We start from the raw sequence: 18,867 nt of genomic DNA, 5'->3' as shown, positions 1-18,867 counted from the left end.
GCAGGCCCAAAACACAGTGTGGATGTCTCACAAAAATTAATTTGGGGCCTTAAAAAGGGCCATAATAGCAACAATTTCCCAGGCAAATAAGGCCTCTCTTCTCCTTGGCAGCCAGCCCTGCACTGGGCCACAAGCAGGAATATCACAGTGGGCCAGATCTGGGTGAGCTCTGGGTTCCGTGAACGTGAAGTGAGAGCCCAGAGGGAAGAAGGCCAAAGAGCAAACGGAAAAGTCAACCTGGGGCACACACTCTGCACCCATGGCACTGTGCCATGTGCCTGCTCACTGGGTTGTGCCCACGTGGAAATGGGCTTGGAAGAAATAAAAGCCAATCACCGAAGCTCAGGATTTTGGAGCCCATCACACCATGAGCTCCTCGAGGAAAGGAACTGACTCTCCACGCCGTGCCGTGCGTAACACCATGGCCGGGGCAAGGCAGATGCAGTGACTATTTAGAGGCAGTTTCCATTGGGGTTAAGATCCAGGCTCCCAGGATACAGCTAGTAGGATTCCAATAGCGGTGCCCCCACTTTTGTGGGCAAGGGTCTTAACCTCCCTGAGCCTCGGCTTCCTCATCTGTAAAATGGAGGTAATTACTCCTGCCTCGAGGGGCTGATGTGAAGACTGAAGACAGGGAGGTCAGACACATAGAAGGTGCTTAACACACATGGTAATCACCACGTCCACGGGACTGACTCAGGGACCGTGATTCCTGGAGCTGTGTCAGGGCTCGTGAAATGAAATGCTCAGGCCATGTGACAGTCTATTTTGGGGGAAGAGAGCGCATTGGCTAAGAGAAAAAAAAAATCAATGCCATGTGCAATATCCCATGTTACAGAGGCCAGTGTGCTCTGTTTAGCACAGGCTGCGTGGGGGGTGGGGAGAGGGTGAAGGAGGGATGAACCCGTGAAAGCTGTCACAAAGTGTACTTTCTGGCACATTCAAGATATGGAGTGCAAGAACTGGCAGAAGCAGACTACTTGATGGTCGCGGGTGGCAATGACGTCAGCAAACCAGCTCTACCTGTTTAGGGCCCAGTGAGCGCTCAGTTGAAACTGACAGTGAGGCAGATATTGCATGGAAGGAACGCAGGGCTGAGATCAAAAGCAGGGGTCTGGGATCCGAAATCTTCCATATCTCACCATGTGACCCTGCGCACAATAATTGGTATTGTGGAGCCCTTCCCCGAAAATGATAATCTCCCTCTAGGTGAATTACCAGGAGGACTAGAGATGTGTATAAAGTACCCACTGTGGTGTCTGCCACACACAACTGGTGCTCAATAATAGCAGCATATAATTCTCGAAAACCCCTGTTTCTGAGTCCGTGCTGTGGTGCAGTCGGTTAAGAATCTGACCATCGCAGCTCAGGTCGCAGCAGAGGCGGATCCCTGGCCCAGGAAGTTCCATAAAAAGGCAACAAAAAACCCCATAACTGTTTCTGAACGTAGTTGCAGGGGGCTTTGCATCAAGTGTGGAAAAGTGGCTCTGCTGTGGATGTTTACCACCAGTTTCTTGGAACTTCATGGAGGAGGTGCCAGGCTCCAGGAAGGAAGCCTCAGCAGACCCAGAGATGTTCTGCCAAGCTGAAGATGGGCCACAGCACACTGAGGGCACGCCCAAGCCTTGACCTACCAGGCAAGAAATGTTTGAGTCTGTTCCAAGAAAACCCTGAAAAGTAGTAACTGGTTGTTGCTCCAATCAGCAAGGGTGTGGGGGAAGTTGCAAGAGACCTGTAACTAACAAGAGCTGAAGTTCTTGGGTTGAGGTTCCTACTGGTATCCTTGAGGATGAAGGTTCCATCCCTGGCCTCGCTCAGGGGGTTAAAGGATCTGACATTGCCGTGAGCTGTGGTGTAGGCTGCAGACACAGCTCGGATCCATCAATGCTGTGGCTGTGGCATAGGCTGGCAGCTGCAGCTCCCATTTGACCCCTAGCCTGGGAACTTCCATATGCTGAGAGTGCAGCCCTAAAAAGACACACAAAAAAAGTGGAGCTAGATTTAAAACTAACTCTGTAATAATATCACTCTTGTGCAACTTATTTCTTTTTTTTCTTCTTTTTGTCTTTTTGCCTTTTCTAGGGCCACTCCCACGGAACATGGAGGTTCCCAGGCTAGGGGTCGAATTGGAGCTGTAGCCACTGGCCTACGCCAGAGCCACAGCAACGCGGGTCTGAGCTGCATCTGCAACCTACACTACAGCTCATGGCAACACCAGATGCTTAACCCACTGAGCAAGGCCAGGGATCGAACCTGCAACCTCATGGTTCCTAGTCAGATTCGTTAACCACTGAGCCACGACGGGAACTCCTTGTGCAACTTATTTCTGATTTGCTTTCCTGAATGAGCAAGTGGTGGCGTTATAAGAATGGTAAATAAACAGGTTACACAGCAGGAGCTAAATCTTGCATATGAACTTCACTGGCCATGCATGCCTCTCAACTTGGGGAGAAAAAGAAGGCTGGGGACAGCTGGCTTAAACACAGTGCCAAGCATGGTGATAATAGTAAAAAATAATAAATACCATTTACTGAGTATTTTAATCCGTCCCAGCCACCATTCCAAGAACTTTACGTGCATTAACTCATTTAGTCCTCATGACAACCCTACGGAGTAAGTACTGTTATTTCCATTTTACAGCTGAGGAAGGTGAGGCCCCCAAATCCAGTACAGCCTGCCTAGGTTACATAGCTAAGGAGCTGGAGGAGCTAGGATAATAAAATGCAAATGGATACTAAATGAATAAAGTCCTTGTTATTAATGTCATAATTACCTGTTACCAAGAGAAAAACTCTATTTTATAAATGTCCTCTTTGAAAGACCTCAGGTTTTGCAAATCAAAAGAAATTCATGGAGTTCCCATCGTGGCTCAGTGGTTAACAAATCCGGCTAGGAACCAGGAGGCTGCGGGTTTGATCCCTGGCCTCGCTCAGTGCGTTAAGGATCCAGCGTTGCCATGAGCTGTGGTGTAGGTTGCAGACGTGGCCTGGATCCCGAGCTGCTGCGGCTGTGGTGTAGGCCGGTGGCTACAGCTCCAATTAGACCCCTAGCCTGGGAACCTCCGTATGCAGCAGGAGCGGCCCTAGAAAAGGCAAAAAGACAAAAAAAGAAAGAAAGAGAGAAATTCATGGGTGAAGAGTCCCTAGTGGTCTAGGGGTTAGAATTCAGCACTTTCACCCCTGCAGCCTGGGTTCAATCCCTGGTCCGGGAACGGGAACTGAGATCCTACATCTCTGCAAGCCACCGCCAAAAAAAAAAAGAAAAGAAGAAGAAGAAGAAAAGAAATTCATGGTCAGCCCTTGCTATACAGTCTGACTGCAGGGGAAGGGCCAGAATTGGACTTCCCAGGTGGGGTGGGGGAGGCTACACTCAGTTCTTCTCAACACTCTGGGCTGAACAAGAGTCACTAGAACACAAGTCCCCAGAGGAGCAACGAACTTAGCCTTGGTCATTGTCATTAATGACCTGCTGCCACCATCCGCTAAGCATCTGCTGTCTGTGAAGATGGCACCAATCACTTCACGAACATCATCACATTGAACCCCTGACTACATGCAGTGCTCTGCTCTCGTTCCCATTTTACACATGGGGAAACTGGGGCTCTGACCTGCTGCCTGCTCAACAGTGAGAAAGCAGTGGGGCCACTGCCTCGCATGGTTTCTGCCTCTCTGCCACTTATCTGTCAACAACCTTGGGCAGGTGAACATCCTTAGTCTCAGTATCCTGCCCTGCCTACCTAAAGGATGGTTGTAGGGATCAAAGGATACATACTATTTGAGAAAGCACTTTGAAAAACGGCAAAATGCTGAGCATAGCAAGGGATCGTTAGTCTTATTAATTACAAAGAGTGACACCTGACTCCGCAAGCGCTTTGCCAATGTGACTCTCTGGTGCCTCTTTTCCCTTGGGAATTTGGGGATGCTCCAAAGTCTGCAGAGCTGGGGCACTCTTTTCTTCAAGTCCCCGGTATCTAGGAGTTGGGAAGGGAAGGTTCCTTCTGGGAGAAGAGGGAGGAGACAATGCTTTTTGCATTCTGCTTGGGTTTCTCTTCAGGAACGCAACCTTGGCCGAGCTTCTACTGCTTCCGCCACACTCTCCCCTCAAACAACATTCGACACGTATTTACTGAGCACCTACTGTGTGACGAGTACTAGATCCATAAGGATGGACCCGTGTGACCCCAAGGCATGTAGTCTGGGTGCCTGGAAGTGAAAGGAGGAGGGGACAGCGATGGGAAGGGAGCAGAGTGGCTACAGTCCTTGGAGCTTTGCAAGGACTTGGTGGCTTTCCAGCCACCTCCCTGATTCTCTTCATGGGGGCGGGGGAGGCAGCGCAATGGAATGGGCTCGGAGCACTGGAATTCGAGTCAAAGCCAAAGCTCTGCCTCTTCTCAGCCTCATGACCACCAGAAAGCAATTGACATTCCTGACCGCTGGCTTTCCCCTAAGCAAACTCGGGAGAAATGTTCCCATTGGCGAAGTGGAGGAGAATCAAAGGAAATGACCGACTGGGCAGGGTGCCTGCAGGTACTCGAAAATAAATTCTTATTGACCAAACAAAAAACGTGTGCACTCTTCCTCCCATCTCCGCAAAGGGAAACTAAACAGGGGCTCTGCTGTCTACAAGCTGCGTGGCCTCAGGGAGGAGACATTACTTTTCTAAGGCTCAATTTCTTCCTCTGCAAACAGGTGGTAATAGTATCCACCCATAGGATGGTTGTGAGAATTAACCAGGATGCTGCATGTGAGGCTCCTGGCATATGGTTCACACCCAGCAAAGGTGAGCGGTTGCTAATTGCATCTCTTCGAGCCCTTAAAAACAACACAATTCCAAGTCCATAGGCTCTCCTCTAAGATTCAGGCTGCCTGGTAACTGGCCGGCTGCCTAGGCTTGGGCTCTGATGCCAGCCTCCCAGAGAAGACAGGTACAGAGCAGGAGCCATCCCTGTCCCCCCATGCTCCCCACCCCAGACCCTGCAGCAGGTGCTCCAGCCCTTATCCTGATGGGTTCCGGGGGCAATAAGGAACACAAGTTGAGAGGCTGGGGCTGGCCAGGGTGTGGGGGCACACTGAGCTCAGTCCTCCTTCCCTGTGGGCTCAGAAAGCAGGGAGATCTTGTCCCCAACAGCCTGGAGAGAAGCACATGGGCTGGAGCAGCAGACAAGCTTTCCATGAGGCCATGTCGCTGTAACACTCCCTGACTTTTACCCATCCCTAGTGCTCCCCTCTGCACCACAGTGCTGCATCGCCCTCATGCAAAAGGGGTGCCCAACATGAGTAAGGCGCAATTAACACTCTTTGGAGGCCCCATGAATCATAACAACATAGAACTGCTTTGCTTAAACAGAAGGCATTATCCATCCGTCTGAGCCACTGACCACACTGTTAGAAACCCAGAAGCGAGCCAGATTCTGACTGGCCAAAAAAGATGTCACAGAATCTACCCACCCCAGCTCCTGGAAGCCCCTCTCTGGAGGGCCCCTCAGGCTTCGCTTTGAGCCCGTCTACTCTCTCTTTAGACATAATTCTAAAAATCTCAGCCATACATTTCAGAAATTGGAGGGGCTGCTAACTGAACCTGGTAGATGGGATCTCAAGAAGTGACCACTATGATTCGATGCCACCGCCACCCTCTGGGATAGCTGTTATCAAAAAGACAGAAAATAATAAGTATTGCTGAGGATGTGGAGAAAGTGGAACCCTTGTGCACTGCTGGTGGGAATGTAAAATGGTGCAGTCACTGAGGAAAACAGAGACAAAAAGACCAAAAAAAAAATCAAACATAGAATTAACATAGGATCCCACAGTTCTACTTCTGGATACATACATCACAGAACTGAAAGCAAGGACTTGAATAGATATTTGTACACCTGCGTTCATAGGGGCATTATGCATAATAGCCAAAAAGTGGAAGCAACCCATGTCTCCATCAACAGGCGAATGGATAAGCAATATGTGGTATAGACAGACGGTGGAATTGAGGCTTAAAAAGCAAGGCAAGTGACACATGTACAACGTGGAGGAACCTTGAAGCTATTATGCAAAGTGATGTAAACCTGACACAAAAGGACTAACATTGCATGACGCCACTTGTATGGGGTCCTCAGAGCCTCCAAATCCATAGAGACAGAAACTAGAATGGTGGCCAGGGGCTGGAGGAGGGAGGAATGGGGAGCCTGCATTTAATGGGTACAGATTTTCTTTCTTTTTTTTTTTTTGTCTTTTTGCCTTTTCTAGGGCAGCTCCTGCCACATATGGAGGTTCCCAAGATAGGGGTCTAATCGGAGCTGTAGCCGCCAGCCTACACCACAGCCACAGCAACTCGGGATCTGAGCCGCATCTGCAACCTCCACCAAGGCTCACAGCAACGCTGGATCCTTAACCCACTGAGCAAGGCCAGGGATCGAACCTGCAACCTCATGGTTCCTAGTCAGATTTGTTAACCACTGCGCCACGACGGGAACTCCTAACGGGTACAGATTTTCAACTGGGGAAGATGAAAACGTGTGAACATGGATGATGGCGATGACTGTGCAACACTGTGAATGTACTTAATGCCTCAGAACTGTCCACTTAAACGCTAGTGAAAACCATTTATTTCTGTTACGTATATTTAACCACAATTTTTTTTTAATGGGGGGAAAAGTGACATTGACTATCAGGGAGAAGACAGAGCGACAATTAGAGGTGAAAACATGCATCCCAAAAGCACGGCAGCCGGGAACCATTTAGTTTGGGGCCCCCTGCCTGACGGTCTCAGAAGCCCGGGGACCTCACACTGTCATGAGCACCATAACTCATTAGGCAGGACACACTGTTCTCATTCAGGGCCCAGAATGGGGTTCAAGGGCCTCCCCTCGCCAATACCACTGCGGCCTCAAGGCAGGCCACGGTGCAACAGGCTCTCCCTCAGCAATTTACCTTCTGCCCACCACCGATTCACCCCCACCTTCTTTTGGAGATAAAAGCTTTTGAGAGAAAGAGGCTTTTGTGGTCCCCACCTCCACCAAGCAGGTGCTTTGTACATATAGGTACGAACTCAACACCCCCGAGTTGCAAAGAGGAGGTTATTCATGCTCGGTACACTTTGCTTGGAAGCATATCATCCGTTTCAGAAAGATCCCTATCCAAAAATAGTTTTTAAACATTTCTTTTATAGTTTTGCTCTTTAAAGGAGAGTAAGCTTCAATGATCTGGGGAAAAATCACTGGCTATGGTTTTTGTGTGTAAAAATCCTATAGCTTTGAATAATAGAAACTTTATAAGTTCACAAAGTCTCTTTTCATCCAAGATCTCACTTGATTCTTACAATCTCTCTGGGAGGTGAACAGGATAGCGGTCATTCCATTGTACAAATAGGGAAACTGAGGCTCAAAGAGATCAAGAGGCTTGTCCAAAGTCACATACACATCTAGCAAGGAGCAGAGAACCAAGGCCTTGCTTCCCATCAAGGCCAGATGACACTCTGAGTTGGGATCTCATATTTGAGCAGACCACACAGCCGTGAAAGTGTTAGTTTATTTTATCCCCATAAGATCTCTCTGAAGTAAACTGGAAATATCATTTTACTTTTTTTTAAAGGTGATCAACTGAGCAAAAAACAATGTTCCCAAGATCACCATTCAAGAAAATGGCGAAGAGGCTAGACTCCCCCCTCCCTTTTGAATACACTTGACCTTGACCACAATTTCTTGACCTTAGCACACTCAAAACTTAAAGGTGCCCATGCAGTTTTTATATAGGTTGCACCGTATTTCTGTGAACTTGGCAGGGAGTAGACATACCTTTATTCTCTTTTTAATAGCTGGCAAAGAAAAAGAGGTTAAAGAAATCTTTAAGTTCCTTTTCAGCTCTAAAATTCTATGATGCTAAAAATTCCCCAGCAAGTCGATTTGATGGGTAGGGAAGCCTGGAATCCACATCATCCACCTTCCGGCCTCACAGTCTATCAGACCACTCCACCCCCACCATCTGAGTTAATACCATGTGTGCCTGAAAGAAGGGCCCCCTCTTACCCAGATGCACATGTAAAAAGACAAGGAAGTGCTACTCACTGGCTGGGACCCTATGAAGGGGATTTCACTCTGTCCTCTTGCTTCAGCCCCAGTATCTCCTAGCAAGGGCTTCCAAACCACAGGGTATGTGAGACCTTACCCAGACCTAGGGTGAGACAGTAGCCAGTCACAAGGACAGAAAACCACTCTGAGGTTGCAGATCAACCCATTCATTAGGATACCTGCCCTAATACCCACCTAAGACAGGAGAGCAGTCAGGGCTGCTCATTCCTGATGAGCAGACCAGCAATCCTGATCGTCTACACACCTCACCAACTCTGTTCCACTCACTAACTTCATCCACCAAATATTGAGGCACCTACTACATGCTGGGAACTGTTCTCAGTTCCATGGAACGAACAAATAAAAGTCTCCGCTTGCACACTGATGCCCTGTTTGCGTGTAGGTAGCGTGGAGATAGCCAACGTCAGAGGGTGGTAAGTGTCAGAGAGGAAAATAACATGGGGAAAAGGCAGTAGATAAGGCTGAGAGCAAGGAGCGGAGGAAAGGTTGGCCTGGGAGGGCTTGGCTAAGAAGAACTGAGGAGTCTTGGAGGAGGAGAGAGAGGGACCCATTCAGATATCAGGGGGCAGAACAGGGGATGAAGAGCAAGAGATGGCTGAGCAAGGCATGGGGATAAAACTCCTATCGTGTCTTCTAGGCCAACACAAGGACTGGGAGTGAGATGGGGAGTAAAGGAGTAACAAAATCCGACTTACAGTTTACAGCCTTACTCAGGCTACTGTGATGAAAATAGCCAGTCAGGAGAAAAGGGAGGAAGCAGGAAGGTCAGTTAAAAGGCCGATGGTAGCTTAGACCAGGGTGAAAATGGTGAAGATGCTAAGAGTCAGGTTCTGGATAAATTGCACGCAAAGCCAACAGGCTCTACTAAGTGGATGTGGGATTGAGAGAAAAGGAGGAGCCAGGGATGATGTTAGATTGGGGGGGGGGGGCTGAGTGACAGGAAGGATGACACCATCATTAGCTGAGATGGAAAAGACTCTGGGAGGACTGGGTAGAGGGTGGGGGTTCATTCTGTTTTAGACATGTTAAACTGAGAAGCCTTTTGTTTATTTATTTTTTGTTATTATTTTTTGTCTTTTTGCCTTTTCTAGGGCCGCTCCCGAGGCATATGGAGATTCCCAGGCTAGGGGTCTAATCGGAGCCGTAGTCACTGGCCTACGCCACAGCCACAGCAACGTGGGATCCAAGCCTCGTCTGCGACCTACACCACAGCTCATGGCAACACCGGATCCTTAACCCACTGAGCAAGGCCAGGGATCAAACCCGAAAACTCATGGTTCTTAGTCGGATCCGTTAACCACTGCGCCACAATGGGAACTCCCCCGAGAAGCCTTTTAGACATTAGATGTATTGAGGAGGCAGTAGAATATACAAGGCTGGAGTTGCAGAGAATGGGCTGAAATAATATATGTGGGAGTCACCAGCACATATAATGCAAAATTGTATGTATTATCACACAGGATTCCCACATATATGATCACACATACTTTGTATGTTTCCTGTCTGCCCCCACCTCCCCAAACTGTAAGCTCCACGTGGCTAAGGACCATGTCTGTTCACAGCCAGCAAGGTGCCTGGCACTCGGTAAATATTTACTGAGCAAATGGAGAAGTTGCCCAATTAGTCCCTCAAGAATAGCCACAGCAACCCACACAACGAGAAGTAGGCTCTCTTGCAACCATAGTGCCAAGACCAGCCAGCCCAAAACAGGGCCCTGGGTCTGTCCGCCCCAAGCTTGAGATTCCAGAACGTAAGTGGATACGCCTGGCACATCACAGTCAGATCTCTGGGTTTCAGTCCTGCCACATTCTCAATGGGTAGAGTTAGGCAAGAGACCTGCCTGTTCTACCACCTCTGTCTCTCCCTGGGATGGCCAGGGGAGGGGCTGCCTCACCCACTTCATGGCCAGAGACATTGATTTACCCAGCGTACAAACATAGGGTGGCAGGGACCCCCCCAAAGGAGTAAATCCCCATGTATTCTCTGAAGCATGCAAAGACCACCCAGCTCCTGAAGGGGAGAACACAGACTTTCTGGGAACGCATTAAGAGCAGTAACAGATTAAAGGAGTTCTCTTGTGGCTCAGCAGGTTAAGGATCCAGCATTGTCACTGTGGTGCAAGTTTGATCCCCGCCCAGGGAACTTCCACATGCGGCAGGTGCGGCCAAAAAAAAAAAAAGAGTGACAATCACAAATCTTGATGAGAAGAGAGGGAGAGGACCACCTAATCCTTCTAGCTAACGCAAGACTCCCTGACCAGTGGGCATGACCTCTGCTTCACTCATCCAATGACTAGGAAGACAGAACTAAGGCCAAAGGGTGACATAATGAGGCATAAGATTTCAGCTCATTAACTTTCCAGCTTAGAACAGGTGTCTTTGTGAAGATGATAAAAAACAAAAAAAGAAAGCTCTAATGATCTGCTATCGCCCCCTCCCCTTCTGAAATACTGAAAGTGTGACACAGAGAGGGTTGGTGACTTGCCCAGGGTCACCCAGCTGCAGACCCAGGACTGGAAATCAGGTTTGAGCTCTCTGTTGAGGGTTTCCCACTAGAGCAGTGGCAAAGAAAAGAGAAGAGTTAGAGCAGGAGCCAGGGGAGTTTTAGGCATTAATCTTACAACATAAAACTCTGCCCAGGAGTTCCCGTCGTGGCGCAGTGGTTAACGAATCCAACTAGGAACCATGAGGTTTCGGGTTCGATCCCTGCACTTGCTCAGTGGGTTAACGATCCGGCGTTGCCGTGAGCTGTGGTGTAGGTTGCAGACACGGCTCGGATCCCGCGTTGCTGTGGCTCTGGTGTAGGCCGGTGGCTACAGCTCCAATTAGACCCCTAGCCTGGGAATCTCCATATGCCGCGGGAGCGGCCCAAGAAATAGCAAAAAGACAAACAAAAAAACAAAAAACAAACAAACAAACAAAAAAACTATGCCCTTGTCAAAGGGTAAACTGCAGATGTTATAGGAATACCTGGCACACACTGTGAAGTTAAGAAGGATTCCTTCCCTTATACCAAACTAAGCATCCTACAGAGTTCCCCCTGGCTTTGGACTTTATGGATAAAGCTATTCATAGTGGGACCCACAGAAATAACAATGCACGAGCAGTTTTTTTTAAAATGCATATATATACCTCAGCAAAATGTTTAAGTGAAAAATTCAGATGGCAGGAGGAAGTTGCAATAGCTTTTTTTTTTTTTGTCTCTTTAGGGCCACACCCACAGCCCATGGAAGTTCCCAGGTGAGGGGTCGAATCGGAGCTGCAGCTGCCAGTCTATGCCACTGCCACAGCCACAGCAACGCCAGATCTGAGCTGAGTTTGCAACCGACAGCACAGCTCATGGCAACACCGGATGCTTCAACCCACTGAGTGAGGCCAGGGATCAAACCTGCATCCTCATGGATACCAGTCGGGTTCCTTGCTGCTGAGCCACAACGGGAACTCCTGCATTAGCTTTTTAAAATCAACAAATATTAATTGCTTCCTCTGTACAAGTCACTGTGCTAAGTGCCCAGTGTGTGTGTGCCCGTGTGTTACGTGTATGACTATGTGAGTGAGTGAGTGAGAGAGATAGACACACACACACAAGATCTTCAGGGCTTGCAATGCAGTTGCTGATACAAGACTGTAACATTAAAGAAATGACGAATAAGATGGAGTAGATAATTGTTAAGTAAGTGGCATAATTTAACTGCAGGAGTTCTCAGGAAGAGTAATCACGTCTACTAGGGGGTGGGGGGATTTGTCAGGCAAGGTGCTTCTAGAAAGATAAGGGATTTGAGGTGAGCCTTGAAGAGAAGAAAGGCTCTTGATAAGACGGGGACAGGGGCATGAGCAAACACAGGTGGCCTTAACGTCAAGGAAGAGAAAGAAATCATGCCTTAAAAGGAAGGACTGGGCCAGACTTGAAGAGCCTTGAAAGCTAAAGTTCTTGTAGGAGTAGGAGGGACAGAACGATTCTTGAAACACAGAACTATGGGGTTGAGAACAGGTTAATTTAATAAATGTCTTCTAGGACACCACCATGTGCAGGCATTGGATGAATGACTGAAGATGAACTTGCTCTTGGTGGGCAGCTAACTTCAGCCTGGGAGATAAGTTGGACTTGAGGTGACATGGGACAGGTTTATAAGACCTGCTGAAGGAAGGACTAGCAGGTCCCACTGATTGACTCTTCCAGGACATGGAGGCAAAGAAAATTAGCAGAAAGAGTTCTTCAAAGTGTAACTTTAGGTAGTTGGGAGTTCCTGTTGTGGTTGAGAAGGTTAAGAACCTGACTAGTATCCTTGAGGATGTGGGTTCGATCCCTGGCCTCGCTCAGTGGGTTAAGGATCCAGCATTGCTGCAAGCTTGCAAGCTTTGGCATAGGTTGCAGAAGCAGCTTGGATCTGGCATTGCTGTGGCTGTAGCATAGGCCTATAGCTCTGATTCAACCCCTATCCTGGGAACTTCCATATGCCATGGGTATGGCCCTAAAAAATAAAACAAAACAAAGCTTTAGGTAGGTGGAAGAATAGAAGAGTAAGGGGAAGCTGGTTGGGGGGAAAGATGCAGAACTGGTTTTAGAAGTGCTGAATCTGAGGTTAACTACATCGGTGTCCAGTGGGCACCTAGATATCTGAGTCTGGGGTTGGAGAAGCAACAGTTGAAAATACAGCATAGGGGCCTTCCCAATAGACAAAGAGTTGTGGGACTAAGATTTCTCTGGGAGGGAGCATGATGCGAAAAAGATGGAATGTCAAACTGAACTATGGGTGTGCCCACACTAGGAGTGATGGCTGGCAAGAGTGATCCGAGAAAAAAGCCAAGATAGTCCAATGTCAAGGAGGGAAAAGTCGGGGGGAGGGGGGGGGCTTCAAGTGGGAGAGGATTGTCAACACTTAAAAAAAAAAAAGCTACAAATCAATTATGTGGGCTGAGTACATAAATAATAAGTATTTGTTGAATGAATGAATGAATGAATGAATGAAAGGAAGAGAGCCCTTGGATTTGAGAATCAACTTTCCTGTCAGAAGATTGGCCAGGGTTGCCTTGGGACAAGAGGACTTCAATGCTAAATTGTTCGTTGTCCTCCCTATAAAAACACGTTGCTTCTTGCATAAGTCATCCTGTCTACCACACAGACATCCTTCCCTGCTTCCCCGTGTTTCCCCTCATCTTCCTTCCCAGTTTGCGAAACTCAAGCAACACACACCTTCAGTGTCAAAGGAGACAGGAAACTTCAACTAGAGTTTCTACTTCATTAATAACTCTGCTTATGGCTCCTCTTAAAGGGCTATGCGGCAATTGAGTGGAATAGAAGATGGCCTTCTAATCCCAGCTGTACTACGAATTAGCTGTGCAGCTATGGACAAGTTGCTCAACCTCTCTGGATCTGGGCTTTTAACAGACAAGAGAAGGTAGGTCTATCTGGACTCTAGACAAGTTTCGAAGGTCTCTTTCAGCTCTAAAGTCTACGATTTTATCATTCTCAGAAGTTCCTTGCAACACCCTCAGAGAAGGAAGTGAAGTGAGTACAAGACCCGGGGAAACGACCGCCAGACCTCTTACCCAGGCGAAGCGCCAGGATAGGGGTGTATCCAGAAGGTGAGAAAGCGCTGCCGGCCCTCGAGGATCACCAGAGAGCAGATCCCATTCCTAAGGCTGGGAAGGATCCCAACAACCCGACAGCGATTCCCACCCCGCACCCCACCTTTTCTAGACTCCCAGACGGCCAGGAGGCTCTAAAAAGCCCTGCGGGAAAAATAAAGATTTCTTTCCCAGAGTCCTGCGCTGCTTTTGCAAGTCGGATTCCGGCAGGCACGATCTGCAGCCCGATAATGACACAGTCTTTGGAAGGAGCGCCTGTTCTCATCTCGCTCGCTTCGAGTTCTGGGACGACTGGCCACCCGCGCCGTGCCCCGACGGGCGGGCGTCCGACCCCGGCCCCGCTGCCAGGCCAGCGGCGCCCCGGCCTGGGGCCCTCCTCCCCTCCGCCGGCCCCGCTGCGGTCTGCAAACATTTCCTGCTCCCGCCCCCACCCGGAGCTTCCCAGTTGGAGCGAGTTGGGCTCGCAGCCGGGTCAGCGCTCGCAGTTGCCACAAGTCGGCTCCTCCGGCCACTGGGGCCGGGGAAGGGGACCCCCGTCTGCCTCGGAAGCAGCCATCAGGGAAACCTAGGCGCCAGGAGCCGTGGGAGGTAGCTCAGGAAACCCAGTTCTCGCGCAAGAAGGCGGACAACCGGCTGGGCGCCGGTGGCCCTGCTCCCTTCCCGGTCGTTACCTGCTCGCTTGCGGGGGTGTCCCGGGGCGGTCGGCCTCTCCCGGCGCTGTCTCCCCACACAGTTGCCCATGCTGGCTCTTCAGCCGGGCCCCATGCACCGAAGGCGACGGGATGGTCCGCTGCTCCGCGGTCCTGCCCCGGATGGCGGCGTCCCAGGTCAACGGCTCCGGCCGCCCGGCATCGGACGCTTCCCGATCTCCCCCCTGCGGCGCGCTCTACCCCAGCGCCGGCTTCGCCACAAACTTTGCGGGCAAGGAGAGAGAGGGAGGTGGCCGACTCCCCAACACAGTCCCAGGTGGCCGGGCCAGGGGGGCCCGCGACGGTGCCCGGCTGGAGACCAGCTCCGCTGAAGGGGCGGAGAGAGGGGGCGGGCACCGCCGCTGTTACTCCCGGCTCGCTCGGGGCTCCCAGCTGGGGCCGGCCCCCCGGAGCCTGTCACTCACCTGCCTAACCCCGCCCCAGCCCAGCCCTGCTCCCTGCCGCCGGCTCGCGGTGCCCGCGCCGCCGCCGCCGCCCGCCCCAGGTGCGCATGTGACCGACGGCACCGCCCCCTCGGGCCGGGCCTGGTTTTCTCATTGGTTCCCCCCAGGGTGCGTACCGCCCCTCGGCCCCACCCAGACAGGTGCCCGCCCCGCCGCGGGTCTCCCGGGAAGCTGGGCCGGGAATTATTCGCCCTCAATGGCCCCCGGCTGCGTGCCCAGCAGCCTCCTTCCCTCCCTGAGCCACCGCCCCGACTCCGGGCCCCGCCCCTTGGGGAGGGACTGTCCCATCCCACCCTGGAACTGCCTGGCCAGGAGCCGGCTGGCACGTGATCCAGGGAGCGCCCCGCCCCCTCAGCCTTCGCCAGGCGATTGGCTCAGGAGGCGCGTGCGCTGAGAGGCCCATCCCGTGCCACCGCCCATTTCCCCTCCCACCGTCTCCAGTTCGCGTCATGGCCGCCGCCACCGCTCTGGAGGCGGTCGCGCCTACGGGCGCCCTGTGGGGCCTCGTGCAAGACTTCGTCATGGGTCAGCAGGAGGGCCCCGCAGACCAAGTGGCTGCAGGTACGGCAGACGGCGCCGCGCGGCTTCCGCTTAGGGGCCTCCAGGAGGGAGCGGCCTCAGCACGGGCGCCGGGCGGGAAGGGAGCGGTGACTTTGAGAGATTGGTCCCGGGCTGGTTGTGGGCACCGCGTGCTTAAGAACCATAACAAATTGCGAGTCGCTTGCAGTCTTCCTTAAAGCGCCCTTACGACCCTCGTTTTGGTTTATAGCCACCCTGTGCGCCGGCCTGGGTTAGGAAAATCATTACCATTTCGCAGGTGTGGAAACTGAGGCCCAGAGAGGGCCAGAGGCTTCCAGGGGGAGTTGGGACTTGGACGCAGGTCCTCCAGTTCAGAATCAGGTGCTCACTCCGCGAAAGCACGTTGTTTCGAGGAAGTTGACGTGACGAGAAGCATCTTCGGCAGCATCAGCTCCAGTCGCGTGGCATGTTGGGAGTGGCCGCGCGACCCAGTCTCTGACTGGCTGTAATTAATTGGAGAGAGGAGGAGAGAAACCAGTCTAGGGGGAGTTTGAGATGTTCTGCGTATCTCTTCCCCCCATTCTTGTTCAAGTTCTTGATTAATTTGCTTCGTGCCTTTTTTATGTGGTGTGTGTTTTTATATTTTTACCAGAACTCCAATTTCCTGCTTTTCACCAGTTTAGGGATCTCTTAGTTCTGACAGCTTATCTAAAATTTGAGCGGAACAAATTACAGATTTCCTTGAAATTCTGAGACTTCACTCTTTTAGAAAAAGAAAAATCTAAAAAGTTATTGAATGTTAGGAGGCCTTCGGACCTTGTGTCTATGTAATAGAATACAAAATAATCTCGTCAGTACAGATAAGTTTTGTCTTTATTTTTGGAAATTGCGCGTGTTTGGGGAGAAGTAAAGGATACATTTCTCTTGAAAAGTGAACATACTTGCTTTTAAAATATGTGGGAAATGAATAAAGTGAACCTGTCAGAAGTATAATACTTTGGGAGTTCCTGGTGGCTCAGGAGGTTAAGGATCTGGTGTTGTCGCTGCCATGGCTTAAGTGTGGCACTGGTTCGATCCCTGGCGGGGGAACTTCCACGTGCTGCCAGCTTAGCCAAAAAAAAGGAGTTCCCTTCCTTGCGCAGTGGTTAACGAATCCGACTAGGAACTATGAGGTTGCGGGTTGGATCCCTGGCCTTGCTCAGTAGGTTAAGGATCCTGCATTGCCGTGAGCTATGGTGTAGGTCACAGACACGGCTCGGATCCTGCGTTGCTGTGGCTCTGGCGTAGGCCGGTGGCTACAGCTCGGATTAGACCTCTAGCCTGGGAACCTCCATATGCCGCTGGAGCAGCCCAAGAAATGACAGAAAGACACACACAAAAAAAGTATTATACATTATGGCAATATTCTACTTTCAGTCTTAGCACCATTATTGAACACATTATTCTTCAAACGCGGTGCTAAGCAATAGGAACATAAATATCAATTAGATGAGATCTCTGCCTGCCAGGAACTTATAGTGTGGTGGGAGAAACAACCATTTGGACAGGTAGTATGCTACGCTACAAAAAGGGCCGTAAGAGGTATGTACAATATGATGTGGAACCCTCAAGGAGCAAATGCCTGATATAGCCATTCCGCTAAGCTTAACCTCTTACAGCTTTATGCAGTATAGTGTGTTTTCAGTGCTTCCAATTAACAATGGCAATGTATTATCAATGTCATTTTCCCAGTGTTGTATTATGAAAAATTTCATACAGCAAAGTTTAAATAATTTCATAAGGAACACACATATACTCACCACCTAGATTCTACCATTAGCATTTAACATAATTAGCATTATCATGTAGCTATCCATTTAAATTGCAGATATCAGTATGCGTCCCTCTAACTGCTTTTGTATGCGTATTGTTGACTAAGGTATAAAACTTGTAAGACAAAGTGTACAAATCTTAAGCATAGTTCACTGATTTTGAAAAATTCGTATACCTCCTCCCACCAAGAGGTATACGATTACTACAAAAAGTAGTAATCACATTACTATAAAAAGTGTCATTTGTAACTCTTCTTTCACATTTATACATTATGAACACCATAATTTAGGGTTTTTCAAATTCAGAACACTTTTGAGAAGAAAGCATGAATAAGGACTGCCAAGTTCTTATAAATACTTTGTAAAATTTACATTTTTTATGCCTGAAAAAAAATGGCCTAGACTATTGTCTAGTTTAAATTTAACTCAACTCTGCTAAGACTGTAACACTAGCCCTTTTGCAATTTAGCCCTCCTGACTAAGAAAGGAGGTTGGTAATAACAGATAAGGTTGAAAAGGTTTGGTGGGATTGGATTATGCATAACCTTAGATTCTGAGGATTTGAATGATTTACTGTAGGTGGTTGGAGTCAGTGTAGATACTTGAGCAAGGAAGTCATATGGTGGAGGTGAATTTGAGAAGGATTAAACTAGTGTACAGTGTTAGATGACAGCCTTAGGGTTGTTGAAGTTGACAGAGTTTTGAAGCATCCCTAGCGTAAGATGTGCTTTCCTATCCTCCAGCCTAAGTCAAGCTTTATTAGTGCTGAAGGGGCCAGATTTCTATTCAGCCACTCACAGCAGCAGCCTCTTCTACAAATTGTAAATGCAGAAGGAACACCCTGTGATCACAAAGGCAGCTACTACCAACTTTGCGTTGCACCTAGGTTCCTGATGAAAGTAGGTATCAGAAAAAGAAAAAAATAAAATAATAATAATAATAAAAGAAAGTAGGGATCAGATGTAAAGCTGCAAATGATGGGAGAGAAATGACCTGGCAGGCTAAGGGTTAAAGGTTTCTCAGCCAGGCATTCAGTGGCTGCCAGTCCTCTCCTGGACCTTTAGTTTTAGGCAGCCACCTTGATTTGCTGTTCCCCTGAGTACTTTCCTTCCCAGATCCCTCCACTAGTTCCATCTAATTGAAGTTAGGCCTGGAATTAAAGGGGGAGCTTGAGTGCTCACTGCCTGCCCCCAAGTGTCTCCTGATTGCTTCAGCCAGACATCAGAATCTTTGTGGACTTATTTCTCAATCACACATATACTTATTAGCAGACTTGCTTGGTAGCTACTTCTGTACACATCTCCACATCCTACTGTCCTGTTTCTACCACCAGAGTCTCCTGGAAACTAGCATAAGTAGGTATGCAATAAAAAACCATGTAGTTCCCACTGTGGTGCAGCAGAAATAAATCCAACTAGGAACCATGAGGTTACGGGTTCAATCCCTGGCCTTACTCAGTGGGTTAAGGATCCAGCCTTGCCGTGAGCTGTGGTGTAGGTGGCAGACGCAGCTCGGATCTGGCGTTACTATGGCTGTGGCGTAGGCCAGCAGCTGTACCTCCGATTGGACCCCTAGCCTGGGAACCTCCATAAGCTGAGGGTGCGGTCCTAAAAAGCAAAGCAAAAAAAAAAAACCATGAAGGTGGGAGTTCCCACATAGTATCCGTGAGGATGCCGTTCCATTCCTGGCCTCACTTAGTGGGTTAAGGATCTAGTGTTG

The 18,867-nt window shown here is 49.5% G+C and overlaps 2 protein-coding genes across 3 annotated transcripts in view; one reads left to right on the top strand and one right to left on the bottom strand.

Annotated features, from left to right (window-relative positions):
* The window catches only part of UBTD1 (ubiquitin domain containing 1), a 56,154-nt gene extending 41,338 nt beyond the window's left edge, over positions 1–14,816 (bottom strand). The window contains exon 1 of one of the 2 annotated variants that reach the window (XM_047761753.1): positions 14,337–14,816. In XM_047761753.1, coding sequence (XP_047617709.1) covers positions 14,337–14,406 — 70 coding nt within the window. In that variant the 5' untranslated portion in view covers positions 14,407–14,816. Of the gene's footprint in view, positions 1–8,053; positions 8,160–14,336 lie in introns of those variants that run through there. The other variant, XM_047761754.1, reaches the window with a different exon arrangement.
* Positions 14,817–15,227: 411 nt separating this feature from the next.
* MMS19 (MMS19 homolog, cytosolic iron-sulfur assembly component) overlaps positions 15,228–18,867 on the top strand; it is a 33,167-nt gene continuing 29,527 nt past the window's right edge. The window contains exon 1 of the mRNA XM_047761739.1: positions 15,228–15,379. Within this exon, the coding sequence (XP_047617695.1) occupies positions 15,268–15,379 (112 nt within the window). The 5' untranslated portion in view covers positions 15,228–15,267. The remainder of the gene's footprint in view (positions 15,380–18,867) is intronic.

Source organism: Phacochoerus africanus, chromosome 15 (genome assembly GCF_016906955.1).
Source record: "Phacochoerus africanus isolate WHEZ1 chromosome 15, ROS_Pafr_v1, whole genome shotgun sequence".
NCBI classification, from domain to species: Eukaryota; Metazoa; Chordata; class Mammalia; order Artiodactyla; family Suidae; genus Phacochoerus; species Phacochoerus africanus.
The sequence above is the reverse complement of the archived record's forward strand: the minus strand, read 5'-3'. Positions and strand labels throughout refer to the sequence as shown.